At 39.7% G+C, this 21289-nt stretch overlaps 1 protein-coding gene across 7 annotated transcripts in view; it reads right to left on the minus strand.

Moving 5' to 3' along the window:
- Nucleotides 1–21289, minus strand: part of CIITA (class II major histocompatibility complex transactivator) — a 44885-nt gene that overhangs the window by 14653 nt on the left and 8943 nt on the right. Inside the window, exons 3-12 of one of the 7 annotated variants that reach the window (XM_041120060.1) lie at nucleotides 20643–20707; nucleotides 19386–19737; nucleotides 10025–10168; nucleotides 7578–7706; nucleotides 7098–7157; nucleotides 5658–5741; nucleotides 4996–5055; nucleotides 1903–2052; nucleotides 544–678; nucleotides 349–405 (exon numbers count right to left, since the gene is read on the minus strand). In XM_041120060.1, coding sequence (XP_040975994.1) covers nucleotides 349–405; nucleotides 544–678; nucleotides 1903–2052; nucleotides 4996–5055; nucleotides 5658–5741; nucleotides 7098–7157; nucleotides 7578–7706; nucleotides 10025–10168; nucleotides 19386–19737; nucleotides 20643–20707 — 1236 coding nt within the window. Of the gene's footprint in view, nucleotides 1–348; nucleotides 406–543; nucleotides 679–1902; nucleotides 2053–4995; nucleotides 5056–5657; nucleotides 5742–7097; nucleotides 7158–7577; nucleotides 7707–10024; nucleotides 10169–11637; nucleotides 11731–15367; nucleotides 15508–15791; nucleotides 16221–16250; nucleotides 16882–19385; nucleotides 19738–20642; nucleotides 20708–21289 lie in introns of those variants that run through there. The other 6 variants (XM_041120062.1, XM_041120061.1, XM_030002232.2 and 3 more) reach the window with 6 other exon arrangements.

The following is a 21289-nucleotide window of genomic DNA, read 5'->3' on the forward strand; positions in this document are numbered from 1 at the left end:
CCAGCGCAACTTCCACTTCTGATGGTGCTCAAGCACACTGGGCTTTTGTGTTGTTTTAACTAGACAAGAAGACTTCTTCCAGAAACTGGACTTCATAGCAAACATGGCGGATTAGCTGCTAATACATAGCGGAACCTGTAGCTCTACAACCCCTTATCTACTCTGTATTTTGGAGTAGACTAAGCAGCCAGTGATCAATACAAAGAGGGAAATGCCATTAATTTTTATTTTCCTTAATAAGGTCAATATCAGTAAAGCCTGGAGGGGAGCATTGTCTTTGGGTAGGAGCAATATGCTCCCTCTCCCAATCCAAAGTACTGTATATATAAAAATTCTTTTTCTACTTACCACATAAACTAACTGGAAAACTTGGGGATATCACCGTTTCCATGGAAGAAGTCAGCACTGACAAGAAACAAATGACAGTTTTCAGCCTATCATAGCTATCAGTAACTGAAATGAGGGAATTTAGTACTTTATTGACAGCATTGATTTTCCAGTACTTTCTGCCTCTTTATGTGGATAAAAGGTTATTGCTCTTACCTGGATATATTATAACATCAGATGTGCCATTTCCAAGAACAAGTATCTGCTGAGGAGGATCTGCAAAGCCTGTATTCTCTTGGTTCCCTTTCACGCCAACAGGTAGGCACTCTGGAATCAAAGGTGCTGAAGATTCTGAAATGAGTGCAGAATAATGCCTCTTCTGTTTTTAAAGTCTCCTGGTTTCTAGGTTTCTAAAGGTTTCTAAGGAAGAAAAAGCTTTCTAAAAGCTACTTCTCCTTTCTGGCAGCTTCTGGGCAAATATTCCCAGTAGACAGTTTATGAACCACAACTCATAGGATCACATGAGGTCCATAGAATCCATTAAACAAAAACTCTTAAAAGGTACAATGAATGTGAAATACAAGGGATTACCCAGCTTTTAGTGACTACTGGTTTTCAATAGTCTAAAGAGAAATTCTATTAACATAAGGAAAAGTGCTTAAGGCAAAGTCTGTAAATGTATGGACCAGAGATCCAGAAGAGAGAAAATGTGTAAACATTATGCATCTGAATTAATTTTACCATCCTTTGCACTACATCTTTCCCACATAATTGCACATCATGCAGCTTGTACAAGCAGCTAGCAAGCATCCTCCCTCTGAACCCACACTGGGAAATTTTTTTGATGATGCAGTGCTTGCAATTTAATCAGCCATAGCTCTGAGTTTCTGTAGGTGTGACAGAATTTCTTCTGCTACTTTGTGCTGTTTCAGCTAGCATCAGATACTTCAAGACTTCTAACTTATCCACTGCTTTTTGGTTCCTTTCCAGCATAGATTTAACAGCAAAAGGTGTTGAATTGTGTCTTTGTCATTAGCACTTGCCAGTGTACCATGAGCACCCTCTGCTACACAACATGATCAAGGCAAGGTGGCTACACAGCCCGTCACTTGGCTTAGTACTCAGTTTTTGCGAACAAAACTCCAACCTAGATTTTGCTCTACCATTGCAAATACAATTATCCTGCAGTCCTTTACAGCTCTGGATGAAAAAGAAATTGGAACTAAACCAAAGTTTATTAATGAAAATTTTTGTTATTTCCTATTCTTAAGACAAGTAAGTAATTATTTAGACTAGCATATAGTAAGTAACTCTTTTCTCTTATTTATTAACCTGCACTTCACCAAATAAATGAAAGACTCATTCTATTTCATTAGGGGTAATGCACTTTTAATTTCCCTTGAATATTTTTCATTCTTTTAGTAGTGCCACACTTTCAAGTGCTTGATTGAAACAGCTGCCATACTTGTTTTCCCTGCCATTGTTCACGGTCAATGACCAGATTTGTAAGAGAGTTTTCCCCTTGTATAAATCAACCTGTGTACAGGTGCACACCTATAGCTGTACTGTACATACCAGGAATTATGAAACTTCTTTCCAATGCATTGGTAGCAGGAACAGAAAAGGACACGTGCTGCTTAGTTAGTGAGGTGAAGCTGGCTGGGTAGCTGTTGAGAGGCATAGCTAAGAAACTGCCATTCCCTGCAGACACTGCAGGGACTTCCACTTGAAAAAAAAAGCAAAACAAAAGGAGAAAGTTATTCCATTGCTAGAAGTTAAGGCAGCCAAAGAACAGGTCTCAATAGATAGCATAAACCACTTGATTCTGATCAGTTGTGTTTTGATTTTCCAAAAGCAAGAACAATTCACAATAGCTTTCTGAAATTTACTCAGATCTCAAAAATGTAAAATGTATTTATGAAATTCTGTAGTAGATCACTTTTTTCCAGTAGTTCACTCTTCATTTTCTTTTTTTTCATCTTTCCTGGACTGTCTTCTTTCTAGAAACCTTCAGATGTGTTTAGATGTAAATGATCTTACATATGGATGATTGACAGATAAGACATAACAAGGTCTTACATTGTTTTCCAAGCATGGTTTGTTACCTTAATATTGCACAAGATTAGAGAGGCCCAAGTACAATACACTGAGGACCTTGACTTTCTACTTAGACACTACAGTGCTTGTAAGGATAACTAGTCTGTGTTAAGAGGGTTTCCCAAAGAAGTCACAAACACCTGAGTTTTAAAAGACGCAACTTGCCTGCAGCACTTGTTTTTTTCAAGAAGAGGACAAATGAGGAGGGAAACTCATGTGCATTGTATGATTTCATCTGCTTATTGAAACCAAGTAAGATACACTTGCTTATTTTGAACTAGTCTGCTGGTTTCCTTGATTTTGCCACACCCTTATTCTCAGAGTTGGTTTTGCTTTTCTTTCCCCCTCCTGTCTAGCAGCAACAATTAAGTCTCTATTTCATCACTTTCCGTGGTCTAATGTTTTATCAGGAGCTACAAATCTGTGTAGGTTTTGTGCCACTATAGGTACACTGTCATCTGGAATCCAAGCTCTTTAGGGTGGGATGTGTCTACATTGTTTATCAGGAACTGATGTATTATTTTGTTATAGGAATTTTTCATTTTTACTGTGGTATAAAAACAGACTTTAAAAAGTATTTTTCAGCTTGTGTGTAAATCAGCATGTGAAATTACCGCGTAATTTCCTATCCAAGGATTGTCGCGTTGCTACGGTCAGATAAGATCAGATACTGTTATAGCTAGCCACAAAGAATTGGGCAAATCTTTGGTTTGATTTCATTCAGTTCCTTTGAAAGAATCTCATCCTTGGCTTACCACTCTGAACTTTAGTACACATTGTCCTCTTTACTGTAGATGGTCTTACACTTCTGAAGAGCTGATGCATTTGCCATTGCAGGATCATACTGTGACACTCATTTTATGACAGGTTAAATAAATCCCTGATTTTGTCGTGTAGCTCATCTTTCTGTCAATTACATTTTTTTGTACCCAGTACTTATACTGCCTTATGTATATATTCCTTCCGTTAGCACCTTCCTTGGGTCAAGTAAGGTAGAGAGAGTGATAATATTCTGAGCACTTTCTGGAGAAAGATAGGTGCAGCTTTACAAAGCACCTGTTAGCTCTGTGATGATACTGTAGACTGGAATGCAAGTTCTATAGGGTGAGGTATTTTTACTGTTTTGGTTTTGGTTTTTTTTAAATCAGGAGCTGATGTGCCATTTCCTTATTGAAAACTCTCATTGTTAGTGTGGCATAAACATAGGCCTTAAAAAGTGCTAAATCTATAAAGGAATTCAAGCAGATAGAAGGTAATCTACCTTTAATGGGTACTAACTGCCAGGAACTTTACCTGTGTCTGAATAACTACAGCTGGCAGGTACCAGTTCAGTAGGAACTCCAATTACCTTTCCAGATCCAGCAAATGTATTTTTTTTCACAGCTAATTCTGCTCAATCCCCCCCAGAAGTCCACAGGAACATTGGGAAACCAGCTTGAGTCACAGTCCCAGTGCATGTGTGTTCTCTCTATGACTTTCATCAAATCTGTGCCAGTTCCTTAGCAATTGCTGGGCAATTGCCGGCCTGAATTTTGCTGAGGTGCAGTCCCATGATCCAAGCACTCTCTGGGTGGCTCTCTAGGTTACACACTGGTTTTGGCTGCCTACCCTGACATGTACATGGCCCACAGGGCTTGGTACAGTCAGAGTTCCCCTTAGGAGGCTTGGGAAGTGTGCTAGCACACCATAATGTATGGGTCACTTCAAAGCACAGTATAATATATTCATCCAAAGGTGATTGCTCTCACATGGATTTTGGAAGAGTATTTTGCTGGTTTAGCTATGCCTGAGACACCCATTTAGGCTACAGCTGGGTAAGAAATTTAGCACCAGTTTCCACCTAGGGAACAAGTTACCGCCTGCCTGCTGGCCACAGATACTGCCTTGCAGATGGTCTAACAGCATGCAACACCTAGAAATTGCCCTTTTCCCCATTCTTACTTTGGTTTAAAGGACTGTATAGCATGGGCTGGGCCAAGAAGCCATCTCTTCACAGTTATTATTTTCACTAGGATTGTTTCACTGGATTTTTGGAAGGTGTCACACTTCGAACAAAGAGAATCAAAATCAGGAAATTCCAAACTATGGCCTGAGTCACATTACCCATCATAAATAAAAGGTGTACATGACAAAGAGTACAAAATTTGGCATTGACCCACTTCTCCACTGTTTTGTTTTCTTCTCTCAGATGGGTTTAGAAAAATTCAACTGTGCCTCTGCTGATGCTAAGGAAGTAATTTTTCTATCACCCAGCAGGAACATGTGCTTTTGAAGCATAAGGACCCAACTGTTCCGAGGCTGCCATGTAGTTAGTCCTAAGATGCTACTGATAAGAGGGCAGGGATTTGTTGCATCATGAATGAGTCAGAGGTGTATAAGAATGTGATTCTACAGTGATTTCTGCTCTGCTGGAAGTAGGAACATGAAAATGCATGACAGTGCTGTATCATCAAATCTATGAGAGCAAACTTTCTCTAGGAGGTAGAGTTATAATACCTAACAGAAGATGAGACTTTGGAACATGAGACAATATATGTTCAGTAATCTTTTCCTATTCAGCCAATAACTTACCAATTTTCTTGTATTTGGGTTCTGAAGCACCAGAGCAACCCTCTGCAGAGCCTAAGAAGGCTGAAAGAAAGAAAGGTGATAGTAACTGACAAAAATTGAACCAGTTCAGTAAGTTTAAATTTCCACTGTGGAAACTTACTTAACTTTTTGTAGTAGAAGGGGGTGTTATCAGTTCCAATTCAGCTATTTCAGAACTTTACAGGTCCAATGTATAAAACATGAATGTTAAAAGCCTGATATTATTTTCTCTGACTGTGAAGTTTCAATTAGGCTGCAGATTTTTGTGCCAGTAGTCAAAGATTTTTACTGCTGCTCTTGCTATTAAAGAGGGAATTGTTCAGCTAATGCTTGCTAAGCTATAGATACACTGAAAACAAAGTTAACAGTCACACAGATGATAAAAAAAGGGAAGAAATATAATAACATGCTTAATATCGTGTTATAGGACAATAAATTCTGCAAATTGTAAATAATGTGCTTGGGGGAGCTGTTTTCACTTCCAGCCCACACAGGATGATCAAAGTCAGAGGAAGCGCATCTAGTTGTATCAGTGAAGAGCTACATGAGAGATGCATGGAGGCTGTGTTAAAACCAAAGTACTGCAATACAAATTTAGAATTCAAACACTACAGCCTTTCAAACTCTCACTGTTTTTCACTTACTTCGTTTGTGACATTTCTGCATCTTTATGTCAGTAAGTTTCTCAGTGTTTTCAGCAGCGATTTCATCCAAAATAAGGTTCCCTGCTAAAAACATGAAAGATTGCCAAATGTCAACCTTTGTTCTCCTAGAAAAATTACAGAAAGAGGTAAAAGCAAGAGAAACACACCAACAGGCAGCAAAGATGAAATATGCTCCAAATAAAACATAAAACCCAAATCACATAATAAAACACATATCCAGATCAATATGATTTAGAAAGCCCACAGAGCTCTGAATGCAGATTCTGTCACCCTATGACTAACTATGTTAGTTTCTGAACTGCAAAATATTAATCTACTGCCATAAATTCAGTGGCTAATAAAACATAAATCCTTCTCAATGCTCGAATGATGAGCAAAGGATAAAACATCACAGCTGTTACACAGTGTGACCTCAGTGCTAGCAAAGTTACTCATTTTATGTATTAAAAGGATTAGATCCTTTAAGAGACAGAGCAAAGGGTTCTAAATAGATTTTATATTTTGTGTTGTAAGAACTGTGAAGTTATCCATACCATTCTTCTACTGGCAACTACTTATGTACTAATACTGTATCTCGTTTCCTCTAAAACCAATATAAATTTTGCCATTAGGTGCAACCCCCCCCCAAAGTCTAAACACACCAGGGAGCAGTAAAAAACATTTAAAAAGTCACGTGAGCTTCTTGTAGCCAGAATTGTCCTAGGAGAGGACTGACCTTTGGTAAATTATTCCAAATTATTTTACTCAAACATAAAACAAGATATACACATATTCTGTGAATCTTTCTGATTCTATGGATTTTACAACAGCCACATATTAATCCATATATTCTGAAATAGTAAACAGCTGCATTTGTGGCACTAGCAAAACAATTATTTTGTACCAAAAGCCAAGCAATTATCTCTGGTCAAGCACTGAGTAAAGGAATCATTTACTACATGTATATTATACCATTGCTGCATTGATCAGAGAGAGAAGTAAAATTTGACACGCTTCCTCAGGCAGCTCTGTGCATTCTGGACAGAAATAAGCGTGCATGAACTGCATTTATATGCATGCTAAGTCCTCTGGGTGGGTCAGGTTTAATGAACTTATGTACATCATCCTTGTTGTGCTCAGAGTAAGTCTGATGCTAATTGAGGGCATATACTGCACTAGACAGTTAAGCTGCGCATACACTATATGGCCATGGTGACGTAATCAACAACTTGGTCAGAAATAAAACTGCCATCTTTGAGAAAGGCCTGCAAAGATACAGAAAATCCTCAAAGTTTGCCAAGAAAAGTTCCCGGGGGAAAGAAGAGGATACCAGCTGTATAGAAACCTCACTAGTGTTCAAATTGTGGGGATGAAGTACAGTGCAGATGTTAGCCAGAACACTGTGATAGAGAAAATTAACCTTTGCCACATAAATCTTACCAAAAGTGTCTTCCACCTGCTTCTCCTGCTGATCTTTGAGCACATATTCTGCTAATTCAGCTAGCAAGAAGGAAAAAAAAACCAGGTACACAATAATGACACAGTAAATTTCACAGTAAAACTCTTGTAAGCTTACCCTCATTAACAGAATTCTGCAGTGTAAGTGAAATTGAAGAGTTAAGTTTTTCTTGTAAATTGTTGTTCAGGAAATAAAGAACATGAGAAAGGAGAAGCTGAGACAGGAAGCGTTAAGCAGAAGGAGCAATTAATAGAGAGATTTTCCCCCCAAAACCACAAGCTACTGTTCATCTGTTTCCCCACAAAGCAGAGGTTTAGGTACCCTTGCTAGACCTACCATGCATGAGGGACAGGCCACTTGACTATATGCCACTGCTTTAGACTGAAAATAGAATTTCTAAGAAATAGCTATAGCAAGTGATTGGAAAATAATTATTTAAAAAACAAAAATTGCTTTCATACCTATTCTAGCATAGGCTTCTATGGTGTTGGAACAGAGATACAGTTCATCCCCATTTTCACAATTTTCCATCGTACACAGGAAATCCAAATTATTGAACTGATCATAGTTGCTGGCATCAGCTTCGGGATCTAGAATTAAAAAAGAGTACTCATTGGCTCAGTGAATACCATAACCCAGGAGTAAAAAAACCAGATAGCAGGACTTGCAGAAAAGGCACATTTGTTACTTCAGCATGAGGTTTTGGCTCTTCATTGTATGTTAGCTAAGTAGGAACAGAACTGAACTCTCAGTAATTTATAGTCTCCCAGAAATCAACACTTTTCTTTTGCTAAACTCTGAGATTTCATCTCTGCTAGTATATAAAACAGTTCTAGAATCCGTTATATGACACTAAGGCCTTCACACATGGCCTAGACTCATCCATATTATTAAACCTTCTTATTTTTCAGGATATGGTGGTACCATCCAAATTCCCTGTTCAGAACGATGCTGGGCCCATGCTAACCCCTGAACTGCAGCTACAAATTGCCTGTGAAGCTGCTGGTTGGCCAAGGCCACAAACATGCCAGGGACCATGCTAACATCACAGAAGAGATGTCCAGCTTCCAATAACAGGCACCATGTCCTGACAATGTTCAATTTATCCACATCACCTCAGACATTGCTAAGGCTCAAAAGTATTCAAATCAGCTGTGGTAGGTTGACCCTGGCTGGGCGCCAGGTGCCCACCAAAGCCGCTCTGTCACTTCCCCCTCAGCTGGACAGGGGAGAGAAAATATAACAAAAGGCTTGTGGGCCGAGATAAGGACAGTTTAATAAAGTGAAAGCAAAGGTCGTGCGCGCGAAAGTGAAGGAAAACAAATGATGTTATTCTCTACTTCCCATCAGCAGGCGATGTCTGGCCGCTTCCTGGGAAGCAGGGCTTCAGTACGCGTAGTGGTTGCTCGGAAGACGAAAATGCCCCCCTTCCATCTCCCTTTACTTAGCTTTTATATCTGAGCCAACGTCATATGGTATGGAATATCTGTTTGGTTAGTTTAGGTCAGCTGTCCTGGCTATGTCCCCTCCCAAGATCTTGCCTAGCCCCAGCCTGCCATTGAGGTGGGGGGCAAAAATGTTGGGGAGACAGCCTTGATGCTGTGCCAGCACCGCACAGCAGTAGCCGAAACACTGGTGTATTATCAACACCTTTCTAGCTACTGATGCAGAGCACAGCACTACGAGGGCTGCTATGGGGAGAATTAACTCCATCTCAGCCAGACCCAATACATCAGCGAAACATCTCTGATATAACAAGAGTCAGTCCTTGATCCCTAATTCATCCTACTTTCAGTAGCTCATCCTACTACTGAGCAAGTGAGGCCACGGGAGTGAAGAAACACTCCTGCAGATGTTGTTAACAGCCAGAAGTTGAGAGAGCAAAGCTCAACATGGAAATAATTAACCACAAAGATGATTCCAGATTCTGGTGCTCAGTTCTCCACTGATTTGCCCATGTACCTGCTGAGCCTGGTCACTCATGAAAACGAGGATGCAAGGTGATATCCTCCAATCTGGTAATGTTTCATACCTGTCAGGCACAGAGCTATAGGACTTCCTATCTGGCATACATCTGTTTTCCTCCTTTCATTGCCACTCTCAACCCACAGTTCAGCTCATTTGTTTAAAATAAGCTCAGCTATTGCTCCACAACACAGTCAGCAGCACAGATACACTTTCAAACTTTCATGCCAGCAAATTCAGGAAGAGCACAATGTTCCACAACCTCCACACAAATTCAGGAGCAGAAACTTTGAGAGCCAGGGCAACCTCCTAATCTGATTACCTGAAGGAATTTATGTGCAAGAAACTATCATCTTTACTCCCTGGCCCTTCTGCTTTCTCCTCTATCACAGAATCATAACATCATTGGTCTTTGCCCCTGAGAGCTGTAAAATGGATCTGGTAATGAAAGTCCACTGTGTTGGTGCCTTAGGATCTGAGAAGGAAATGAAACGCTAGTTTGCTTGCAGACTGGCTTCATCACAAACTCATATAAAAGTCTCTGTTTTGCAAAGCTTTTGGCCTGAAACTACAAAAGTGTTGACAATTGCAATTGACCAGGTTACAATAGGAACATTTGCAAATAAACTACTTACAGGAATGATATCCAAACCAAAGACATGAGCCTCACACCTTGATGACATTTATAGTATGTTTTGTTAGACACACTGAGCAGGAAGCTGTAAATGTGTACAGTTCTAAAAACATGATAGTTTCTGGAAGCAGTCACTATTTTATATACAGATACAGACAAAGTTATCATATTGTAAGACCAAGTGTCTGTTGAATTTAGTCCAGCCACCATGATAAACTGCCATTAGATGGCTACGTAATTGAGAGGAGATGGTAATAACTTATAGCATGATGACTAAACTAATTAAGCTTTTTTTAGTGTTTTACTAACCTGCAGAGAAGTCACTTTCTTCATTTCCAGATGACTTAGGATCAAGGAGAGTATACAGATGCAATGGATCGATATCACTGTGCAGCAAATCAAGATAGCCATTTTCAGACACAAATACTGAATCCATGATTTGTCTCTTGATGTCTGAAATCAAATTGCAAAACAGTTAGCTGTGACAAAACCACAGCTTTTGTCAACCAAAACAACAAGTCCTGCACTGTGGCTTTCTGTTGGCAAGACACTGAGATCTTAAGGCTGTGGAAGTGGTATTGCTTACCAAATCTTGCGTTGAGTTATAACCCTGAGTTACGTAAACTTATAGATCCAGATACAGCTTGTAATGAGACTTAACTATTTTTTACTGCCATCAGGGGAGTGGGATACTGCAGTCTGACCACCTGGACCAAATATCGAGTAAGTTGCAACTCCTGTATCTTTATCAGGATATAAATGATGCAAGCACAGATCCAGCAGGTACTGGGGAAATGAGAAGACTGCAGTGAAGAGGATGGAAGAAGAATCCCATTCTTTACTGTTGGGACAATTTCTTCTCAGGGGAAGCAGCTTCTGGCTAGGATACTACACCCAGTTTCTAAGCCCTGGAGGTGGTACTAGGAGACATCCCTTCAGCACAAGAAGGAACAGTGAAAGGTAGAACACATATTTTGTATCATTCTTTCCCCAACCATATGGTTGACTGTGTACAGAATGGCATGGTCACCTTAGCAATTAGTTTCTGGTAACAAGGCACTCACTGACATTTTGGAATCTATCACAATTATTTTTTAATCAATTTTCTTTCCCCCTCAGAACTCCCGCATGTACCTACTCATGAGTTGGGAATTGCTATAGCCTTTCAAGCAGAGTGCCATACAGTATCCAGACAAATCTGACTGATCTAAGGTGCTCCCTGCTCCAGTCACCCATGTTTATATGAGAATTGCTTAGACTGTTGCAGCTACATTTCTTGATAAAGCTTACCTCTTCCTCTACCTCATTTTAAATCCCTTCCATTTCCTTCCAGTTACTGCAGCAGGCACTGAACAGCAGCAGGCACTGAACTGAGAACAAGCTCAAACATTCCTCTTGGATATTCCACAGGTAGTGGAATAACACTATGTGTTGGTTATTCATCATCTTTATCAAACTATTTGAAAACCAAATATTGGCTCCTCAGTGTTTACAGATCATTGATATGAATGCCACCTGGGCTGGTGATCCAAGTAATTTACTCCACCATAATATTGAGATGCCAGCATGAAATCACCAACCAGCAAAATTTCCAGACCGTTTCCTGTTAAAATAGGTGTCCACACACCACAACCATGAAAAGTTTCAGCTTGGCATCAAACACCATATTTTGCAATGAAGGATAGCTGTAATACAGCTCTCAAATATTCTGCCTTTAGCAGAATGCCATTGAGGTCCCTGGTTGCACGTCTGCTTTCCTGAGGTATGCAAATGTGGAGCAACCTGCTGTACCATGAAGTCTACCTGCAACATGAAAAAAGAGAAATCCAGCTAACTGAAGCTCTGATGAAAGAAGGCAGAGCAGACCTAGTCACACACTACTGCATGCTGTTTTGTTATAAACTAATCTTTATTCCTCTTACCCCTCTGCAGGGTTGTCCCTCTGAACAGCTTGGAAGTGGACCTTTGTGTGTTCTGCCGCAGAAGACACCAGAATCTAGAGCCAGAACTTAGAGGAGCGGTCCCATGAGTAGGAATAACCCACACTCAGGTAGTTCTCCTTTTTCATGTTGCATGACCTCATTACGTTACCAAGATTACAAAAAATTGATATTATTGCCTGCCATGCTATAAATGGAAAGCAGAACTTGACAAACCTGCATGAGAACTAAGAATGAGGTTATAAACGTACCAGATGAAATTTTCCGTTTGTTGCAACATTTTGCTTTGCCCCTTCCTATGTTGAATTAATGTAAAATCTAAACAAGAGTTGGGCCTTTCAGAATTCCAAGTTGCCAGCCTTTGTGAATAATGCTGTTGAAGCATTATCTCTGAGTCAATATAATTTTGGGGTTAGAGACAGAGAAGCAATTGGGCAGAAGCTGTAAAGGGAATGCAGGACAGACAAATATATCACTCCAAGTTCAGTGATTAATAAACTGCTTGATTACAGCAGACAAAGAAAAGGGCAAGTCCTATGGAAAGAGACTGAGTAGGCCTACTGAATCTTCATGGAAATACTAAGATTTAATTAAGTCATAGTCACAAAAGCTTTTGTTATTTTAAACCTTTCTTTCCATAACACTTCCTTGTGGATAAAGACATAAGTAATGCGAAATGTTTTCAGCTACAATGGTCAGGAAGTCAGGAAGCAATCAAGAGGAAGTCTTGCCAGTGCCAAGTCCAGCTAGAGAGCTGAAAATAGAGCGTAAGAGGTGTTATAACCCAGGTGCACAGGAGTGAAAGAAACATAGCCTACTACCTTGGGAAGAACAAAGATTGCCACTCTTTCAAGAATGAAAAACTTGATTACTTTTTTGTTTCACTGGTCTGAATGGCCCTCAGCTTACCCTCTTGTTTCTTCATTACTGTGGTTTTGACACAAATCTATACATAGCTGTCTTTCTATTGACTACAATGGATTTGGGATGCTGTGACTTCTTTCTGTAGCTGAACCAACATATTCTTAATAGCAGCTGTGCTTTGCTGCATTAAAGTCATGGTGCCACCACGGAAAGCACTCTGTCCAAAGGTGCAGGAAAACAGAAGTGAGTTTTTGAAAGATGAAAATTTCTACACTGGGAGAGCCAGAGGCAAGGTTAATTACTCCTCAGGGACAGTGAGTGTTTTGCTGTGTGTTATAACTGAAGCACACGTGAAAATGAAACCAGACCTTACCAAGCTTGTTTACAACAGCAATTCCTTTCCCAGGGCTTCCCCTTTTTTATCAGAGCATCCCAACAGTCCCCTGTCTGAGACCAAAGATTAATAAGCGCGATACTACTCAGTACTTCCTCCATTGTTTCATACATTACTTTAACTTAGTTTACTGATAACACATTCCGTTTGGGGTCCCATACAGTGCTGCCAAAATGGGCATTTGACACATTTTCACATCAGAGGACTAAAAAATTTTGTACTAATTTCTGCGTTAGGGCTGTGAATGCTAGAGCCAGCTCTCAGCAGGAGGAAGACGGACCCTGCACAGGCCTGCAATAACAGGGCTGAAGTCCCCAGGGATGCCTTTGCGGCAGGCCTTCATGCACAAAGTGCATGTGCTGGGCGGGGGGCGAGACAGGACATACTTCCCAATGTATTTCCATGCCATGCAGGAAGTTCAATCCCTTGTTGTTCGGACACTGGTTAAGGCAGATTTTTTCTTTAAATCTTTAAATAACACCTCCTTTCTCCAGCAGCCTATACGCTCCAGCTGAATCGCTATATTTGGTAGAGCTGTGTTACCTTTGTATTACCTCTGCAAGGATTCAGTGCATACCTGCTACAGCAAGGTTTCTACTCAGGATGCATTTGTTTTAGCGCTATATTCTGCATGTACAGCACAACTGTATGATTCACTTCTAAGATCCTCAGTGTTTTTTACAGTGCTCTTTTAGAGTCCAAGTGATACCATATGAATTAAAAATGCTGGAAAAGTAGTAAAAGAAAGAGTGAACATCACCGTACCAGGACAAGAAATCCAGTTAAGGAAGGAGCAGGCGTTCACTTAAATCACATAGAAGTCTTAAGAGTTAGATGGGGCATTTTAGATTTCTAAAGATAAGGGAGGTGGTTGTGATTTATCATTTTGCCCCAATAATTTGATTTAGCCATGTCTTATATTTTAAAGGATCAACATGTTAAAGACTCCAGGCAATGGGGTCTGCTACTAACTAAAATCAAATGGTGTCTAAGAGAATGAGAAGAATTATACAGACAATAATGTAACATTTACTCCAAAAATAAGGTGGATGTTTCTGAGGAGATTTGTTAGGGGGTTTCCTTCCCCAAACTCTGCTGACATCTGAACTGACAGGTAATAAAATAATTTCCCACAGGAGTACAGAGGTTAAGAAAATGAAAATACATAAAGTGATTTCAGTAAAAGAGGAACCCCCTGCAATTTAATTTTTGTACCGGTTTAGGAAGCTGAGGATAATTCATAGAAAAGAGTAGTAATGCCATGCAAATCACATGTTTCTTAACCTGAGGATGACATAACATTACAGCTCCAAGTCTTAGATTACAGAAAAATAAGAGAGTATGACTGCTGTGAAGACAGGAGGTTGAAAAATTAAACACAAAGATTGCCGAAGAAATGTTATTTTCTTGCAACACCCCAGACCCATTAAGGGCTACACATGAATCTGAGTGAAGCAAGCTGACAAAAACCAGGTTATATCAAACTCTAAGTAAGGAGTCCGGTGAAAGACTGGTACTTTGAGCTAAAAGCTCAGTATCATCAGCCAGAATTTTAAAGCCTTTTTTTTTTAAACACCTTTAGAAAGTCTTCTCTTTTCTTCTGCACGCCCACAGGTTATGTCATTGTGCACAATACACACACCAGAAGGCAGGGATATGTTTACCTGGCTTTTGCCGCAGGCAGTGTATGGGGGCAATGTTCTCTGGGAGGTGGGCAAGCCAGCAGCGAGGAGGGATGAAGTCCCCTCCATGCTACAGTCATCTGCCTCCCTTTCCTCTCCCCAAATCCATCGCTAACAATTCCTCTGCTCCACAGGTACCAAACAGATTTTCCTTTCAGAGATGGCCTGATTATTTGTAAACTGCAAGTAAGGGTGCTCAATTTATACTTAGCTTTGAAGGTTTTGGTTTCTATTTCAGATCTATGGAAGGCTTACACATCTTATAGCCGGTTTAACGTTTCCTGTTGTATCACCGATTTAACAAAAGATACTACTTTTACTGACACTCTTGCCAATGGAGTGGTGTGTTACTTTCTATGGGCTTTATAGTCTGAAAAGGAAGAACAGAGGTGATGCTGGAAAAACAGCTGCTCTATATCCTGCCACATTCTGTTTTGTCTCCCTTAGAGATGAGTTTAAAGAAGTTAGAAAAAGTATAAGTATGAGGTAAAAGGAGCTTCTGCCTTTCAATGAACTTAGCTGTATAGTGACCAGCACAACAGATAAAACAAATGTTACTAGCCTTGCGCTGGAGACAGCAGAGTTCAGGCAGACTAATAACATACTGTCCTGCAGGTGTCAGAGTTGTGATTTGAGAGCAGAATTTGCCTTTTCATATCCAGTATCGCCTCCTATGTCACAGCTGTGCCCAGCTCTCCCATCCCAGCAGTAAGATGAAATAAAGCAGCACAGCAGACACCTTGCCTATAAGCTTTTTTGGCAGAAAAAGTACATTTGCATTCAGAGACTTCAGGAGAGACATTCAGAGAGACATTCAGAGATTCAGGGCAGAATCTCAGCCCTCCCAAATGGGAAAGTAAAGCTCTAGGTTGTCTTGCCAGATCCGTGAGTAAGCCAGTTTCTTCCAATGATCCTCAGTTTCACTTTCTATAAGAGCAACATTTATAAAAAAAACAAGTACGTTCTTAAAAAAGTCTGAAAAAAACTACAGGAACCTTTTGAGCACGTAACAGGGTTAGCCACAAAACAAAATTGCTAAAAATTCTCCAAAATTTCACCCACACTCAGACTTCATCTTACTAATATTTCAAGCAATACAAGTCCAGATACGGACACACTGTAGTTACCAATATCTACAAAAAAGATGAATTTACCATAACAAAAGCACTGCATTCAAGAGCTGAGGAAAAACTGACCTTAGAGCTGAGGAAAAACTGGACAGTTCCTGTTCTTTCACTCTGGATTCAGTACCAAAAAATGACGAGAGCTGCTATCACTGTCCAGGGCTTATAGAAAGTGACAGCAGAAAGGAGGAAATGAGCCAGACCAGTCACTGCAGAAAAGTTAAAGGCTCTGGGGGAATTCCAAGGAGGAAAATTAACAGGAACCTGCCTTCTAGCAACCCCTGTATAATAAGCACTGTTACCCTTACTGGTCACTTGTCACCACTAAGACGAGCTTGCACTTGTCACTAGTTAGGAACGGATGGACTTATTCAGCTGGAAACCAAAACTGGATGACAGCTAGCGGTAAAAATTTCCGGTGCTCCCCAGAATTCTTCCTCCCCTTTTTTATTCCAGTTCAAATCTGACCCAAAGACATGCTGTTAAACAGTCCATCAGTAAGAATAAAGCAAGCAGCATGCAGACACTTACCTTGCAGCTCCATTTGGTGTAACAGAAGTGAAAGTACTTCTTTCACATGTTCACACACTCTACCAATACAAAATTAGTTTGGTATCTTGTGCAAATGTCTCTTGCCATTGGCCCAAAAAGACAAGTAGGATGTTCTATGAAACAGGAGCTTGTAAATCTTGTCTGGCTTACACATGGTGTTCAGTGTTTGCTTGTAGCAGCATCTGATGGAACGTTTATTCATCTAATCATTGCTTACCCTGCCAGTGCCTACCTGGCATAAGACAAACAACCTTTTGAAAAACAACTTTATGAGTATTCCTGTCATGATGCCTATAGCTGCTTCTGTGTGGCTCTGCAAGCTTATTTGCCTATTTTTCTATTCTTTATCATGCACAGACCTACAGAAATTAGAAATTAATTATGAAAGAGAATATATTCTCAAGCGAGCAAATACTTTTTGTAGTATTATTCCATTGGCTATAGCTTATAACAAAAGTTCCACCAGAGTCTGAAGGGGAAAGGAAGGAAGTGGGATTTGATGAAGTCAACAACATCCAGGACTTGCTGCTTCAGTAAGGCAAGTTTTTAATCAGTTGCTTGGTAACAAACTGCTTCTGCACAAGGTAGCAGGTCCTATAAGCAAAGCAGCTGCTGACCTGTGTAAGCCTTTTCCCCTTGCAGAGGAGATCCACTTCCACCAGGTTCCATGGGAACATGCTCACTGGGAAGAAATAAAGCTGCTTCCTTCCTGGGAGTCGCTGATCTGTTCCCAGTATTTACAGAGATACAAGGCCCAGCCTGAGATACAGGGCACTAGCCTCTTCAGGCTCTCTAACCAGCCAGGCAGCTGTGTTCTTGGAATTCCTCTACACAAGAAGAAAAGCAACTTCTCGGTATAACAGCATTCAGAGCAGAAAATAATAAAAGGCTGCACAAATACAGATTCTGTATTTTAGTGCTCTGTTTTGATAGACAATAATACAATCCTGCATGAGAAATCCCTACAAAATTTAAGAGGGTTATTTGTTAGCCTTATTTTCTAACCTGCAGCACAACCCCACAAGTTATTAAGCTCCTATGCTAGCCGTGTGGGCAGATTTGTTTACCAGCTTCTGAGGCTGTAATCCCATGAGGTGATCTACATACTTCAAGAACGAAAGTTTGGGGAACAGAAGAGTTCAGCTGTTTACTGTGATTCCAGTTCATAACCGCAGCAAAGACCGGTTGTCCACTTTTTTGCACAATACCCATAGGTGCTTAGAAACAGCAGAAAGAAATCGCTGGAGCAAATCAGAGTAGTGGTTCATCTAGTGGACTAGTCTATAAAGAGGGTCTTAGAGACAGAGGGGAAAAGCAGACTGGAAAACAAGAGGCTGTGAGACAGCTGTGAACTGCCTAAGCTTCTCAGGTGACCATCAGCTTCTTTGCTTCAATGTTTGCTGATACACTGCCCTACTGCAAAAGGAGGGAACAGAACATATTGATTAGTATTGGAAGCACTGCAAAACGGATGTCAATAGTGCCCTTTGCAAGAGGGGGAAAGCTGGGACTTTTTTGTCCAGGAATTGTAAAGATCTATTTTGTGGTAGAAGAAAGAGTTGCAAAACTAGTAAGTAATCAGTGAGAAACCTGCTGATATCAATCTGTTCCTGACCAGAGTTTTCTTTGCAAGGCTTCTTCAGAGTGAAACAGTGATTGAACATAAGGCTGAAAAATTAACAAATTTCAAAAAGAAAGTCAGAAAATAATTTGCTTCATAGGAAGCTGAAGTCTCTAATACAATTTGAGTAATTTCCTGGTGAACTAATGTCTTTGAAACCACTTTTTTTAAGCCTATCTCTACTACAAAATCTAGAGAACAGTGACAATGGTTGAACATGTGATGGATGAAGACTAATGCTGCTTCTGATGCACTTCAGCTTCCCTCTGTCATGTCTCAAATAAATGCAGGCTTTGTGACAGAGATACAGAGCCAGGCATGACGGGATCAAGATCTTTGAATGGAGATTTTAGGTGCTACCGTTACAAAAATGAGAAGGAGCAGATATCTTTCCAAGCACTTCAGGGATTTAATTAAAAGTAGAAACCAGACTATCCCAGCATAAGTGACACTAGGCCACTTGCTATGATATTCTACGTTTAAAATATGAATTCTTGACATTAATTTGAATGTGTGTAATAATAGAGGTAAAATCTTCCAGGTCAGTATTTTGCCATCTCATGAACTATCTTAAGTTTTTTTCCCCCAGCATTTCCTCTTGTACTTTCATCCATGGCTTGAGAAGTGATGTCCAATACTGTATTTTAGGAGAGGAAAAAATTTATACCCCTCATTATGTTGCAGCCCAAGGTCCTTCCATCAGTTTTGCAGGATTACCCCAATATTCTACTAAGTATTCTTTCACTTTCCTTTTACAGTTGCTTGGTTTTGTAAAAGTAATTCTGAATGCTATAGTTAATGCTGGGGTTCTGTCATTTACATAAGATGGACAATGTTAGGATTGTCCCAGAGCTATCCCTGTTCTCCAACATATACATTAATCCTCTGGTGGGTCAGACTAAAAAATGAGTTTACTGCCTCAGAATTATAAGGTGTCTGCATTTTTATCTCCCTGGCTGCCCACTAAAAACCTCGAAACTCTTGAATCCAGCCTCATAAGTCATTAAGTACCTCCCTTCCTTAAATCTGCAGCAGTCTTTTGTAGACAGTGCAATTTTGTTGCTTATAGACATCTGGAATTTAAAGTGGAGAGCATTCCTCCCATATATGATTGAAAAAGATAAGATTTCCCTGCATGAGTTGCCAGCATGTGCCATGAGCAAATGCTACTCAGACTATCAATGGCTGGTATGTCAGTTGAGAAAAACTGACCTTACTTACCATGGTCTCTTTAATCTACTTTGCATTTCTGGTTCTGCAAAAGGTGGCAAAGAACAAGTTTTATTACGGCCTGGCTATGAAAATGGGTATCCGGTAGCTACCCTGAATGGGTGGGTCTCTTTTTAGCTGCTCTTGCATGACATTCCACTCTCTTCTCTTCCCTACCTGCTCTCCACTGATGTACTATGCAATGTGCCAAAATGCAATCTCAAAATGCAATAAACAAAAGTAAATCTTTAACAAAGCAAAAAAGAAAAACAAAGCTGAATTACCAGAAATGTACTTGCTTCCTGATGACTCATTATCTGTCATGTTTTGAGGCTTACTGCCACAGAGGTTTAAAGAACAGAGGGGAATCAATGCGTTCAAGTACAGGTCCCATTTTTCCACAAATGTCAGAGGTATCTTCCTTGCAAGGTCCTCTCCGTCTTTTTCACGGAGCAAGGCTTGATGGTACTCCTTGGATATCACATCTTCTTTCAGCATGAGGTTAAGCAATGCGTGGTCATCAGACGCTGTAGCAGTTGAAAAAATCTTCCTTACTCTAGGCAGGATCTCCTTAAAGAGATTCATACCTGCATCTGAAGACATTTGAAGGAGGTCTGAGCAAAATCTGAACTGTTTCTGTAAAATAAAAAAAATACACCCAGCATCAAAGAGATGAAGTGGAAAAAAACTCCAAACGTTAAGAGACTTTGGCCTGCAATAGCAGAGGTATTTCCTCATTTGATTAAGCCTTGAAATAACATTTCCAACAACAAATAACTTCTTGATGAAATGACACAACAGCACAATTCTTCTAAGCATTCATAAAACACAATTTTCCAATCAGCAACGTGGTCACCTGAAAAAATAATTTTTAAAAAATTTATCCCATTAAAGAAGGATTGCTATAGGTGGATCTTTGTCTGCTGGCCAAGGTGGAGTGTGGGCCCATTAGTGGGCCCAGCAAGGTTATTGCTGAATCAGACCAGTACCAAAAGCTTCAGCACAAAACCCATCCTCTGCAAGAGGGATAGGTTTAAAACTCGGAGACTCCAATGTAAGATTAGAGATTAGGTTGTGAATAAATTCTGCTTTCACAAAAGTCAAATGGGTTAGAACTAGAGTAAAAACTGGGGGGTAAAAAAATGTCACAAATCTGTTTCTGGTTTCTGCCATATCTGAAGTTATTAGGAAGAAAAATAACTAGGAAACAAGTTGGGCATGACTTCCATATAATCTTATTCAAAGTTATCATACTTCTATTCCAAAGGGCAGACAATTTAAGTTAAATTGCTTAAACGGAAGAGTTTTCAAGTCCCCAGTTTAAACAAGTAGCAGATCTTCCATACCACCAAACACAATGTTAAATACAGCTCCAAACCTACTACAACCTGAGCCCTCAATTTAGCTCAAAACTATTAAGAAGTGTTTTTTAATATTGCCTTCTGGAGTCATTTCTTGCTCTTCTGTTGTAGAGGTCAAGACTAGGCAATGTCTAATTAGGGCACTTCAAAGACTTCTAAATGCAATCGATAGTGTCTTACCTTTGTCATAAGAACATTTTCTAACGGGGAGTAAAATAAAGAATGGGTGCCTTCAGACTGGATAACTTTGAAAAGAAAAAACCCAAAGTTTTCAGTAAGAGCAGAGTAAAAGAATGCAGCAAATTATCTTGATCAGATCAGTAAAATGTATATCTACAAGTAGAGTATTTTTTTTTCTTGTTAAAAGTGCAAAGATTATTAACCAGTCTTGTACATTGTGACTGCCTGCACAACACAGAATAAAGCTACAAAACCAACATCAAAAGGGAGAATGTCATTAGTTACTACAACATTAATGTGTTTAACATAAGCACCTCTGAGCTACCTGTGAACATCAGTCATGTTGTAAGCAAAAATAAAGTATATAATTTATGAGCTAGGTTAACTAGAGTCTATTAAAATGGTTCTTATTCATAGTAGCTATATCTACTAACAACGATTTTGTTAAAGATGCAAAGTAAACTACCGATTTTGCTGAGATATAAAAAATACTGTAAATGAAACGGCTTTTCTTATCTATACAACTTTTTAAAGTCAATGTTTTACATTTACAGATCTTTGATCATGCAAATGTGTTTTATGAGGCCTAAATATATTAAAATGAATACCTAGAATTAAACAGATTCTATCCAGTGCTTCCTAATGCT

The sequence above is a fragment of the Aquila chrysaetos genome, chromosome 25 (genome assembly GCF_900496995.4).
Source record: "Aquila chrysaetos chrysaetos chromosome 25, bAquChr1.4, whole genome shotgun sequence".
NCBI classification, from domain to species: Eukaryota; Metazoa; Chordata; class Aves; order Accipitriformes; family Accipitridae; genus Aquila; species Aquila chrysaetos.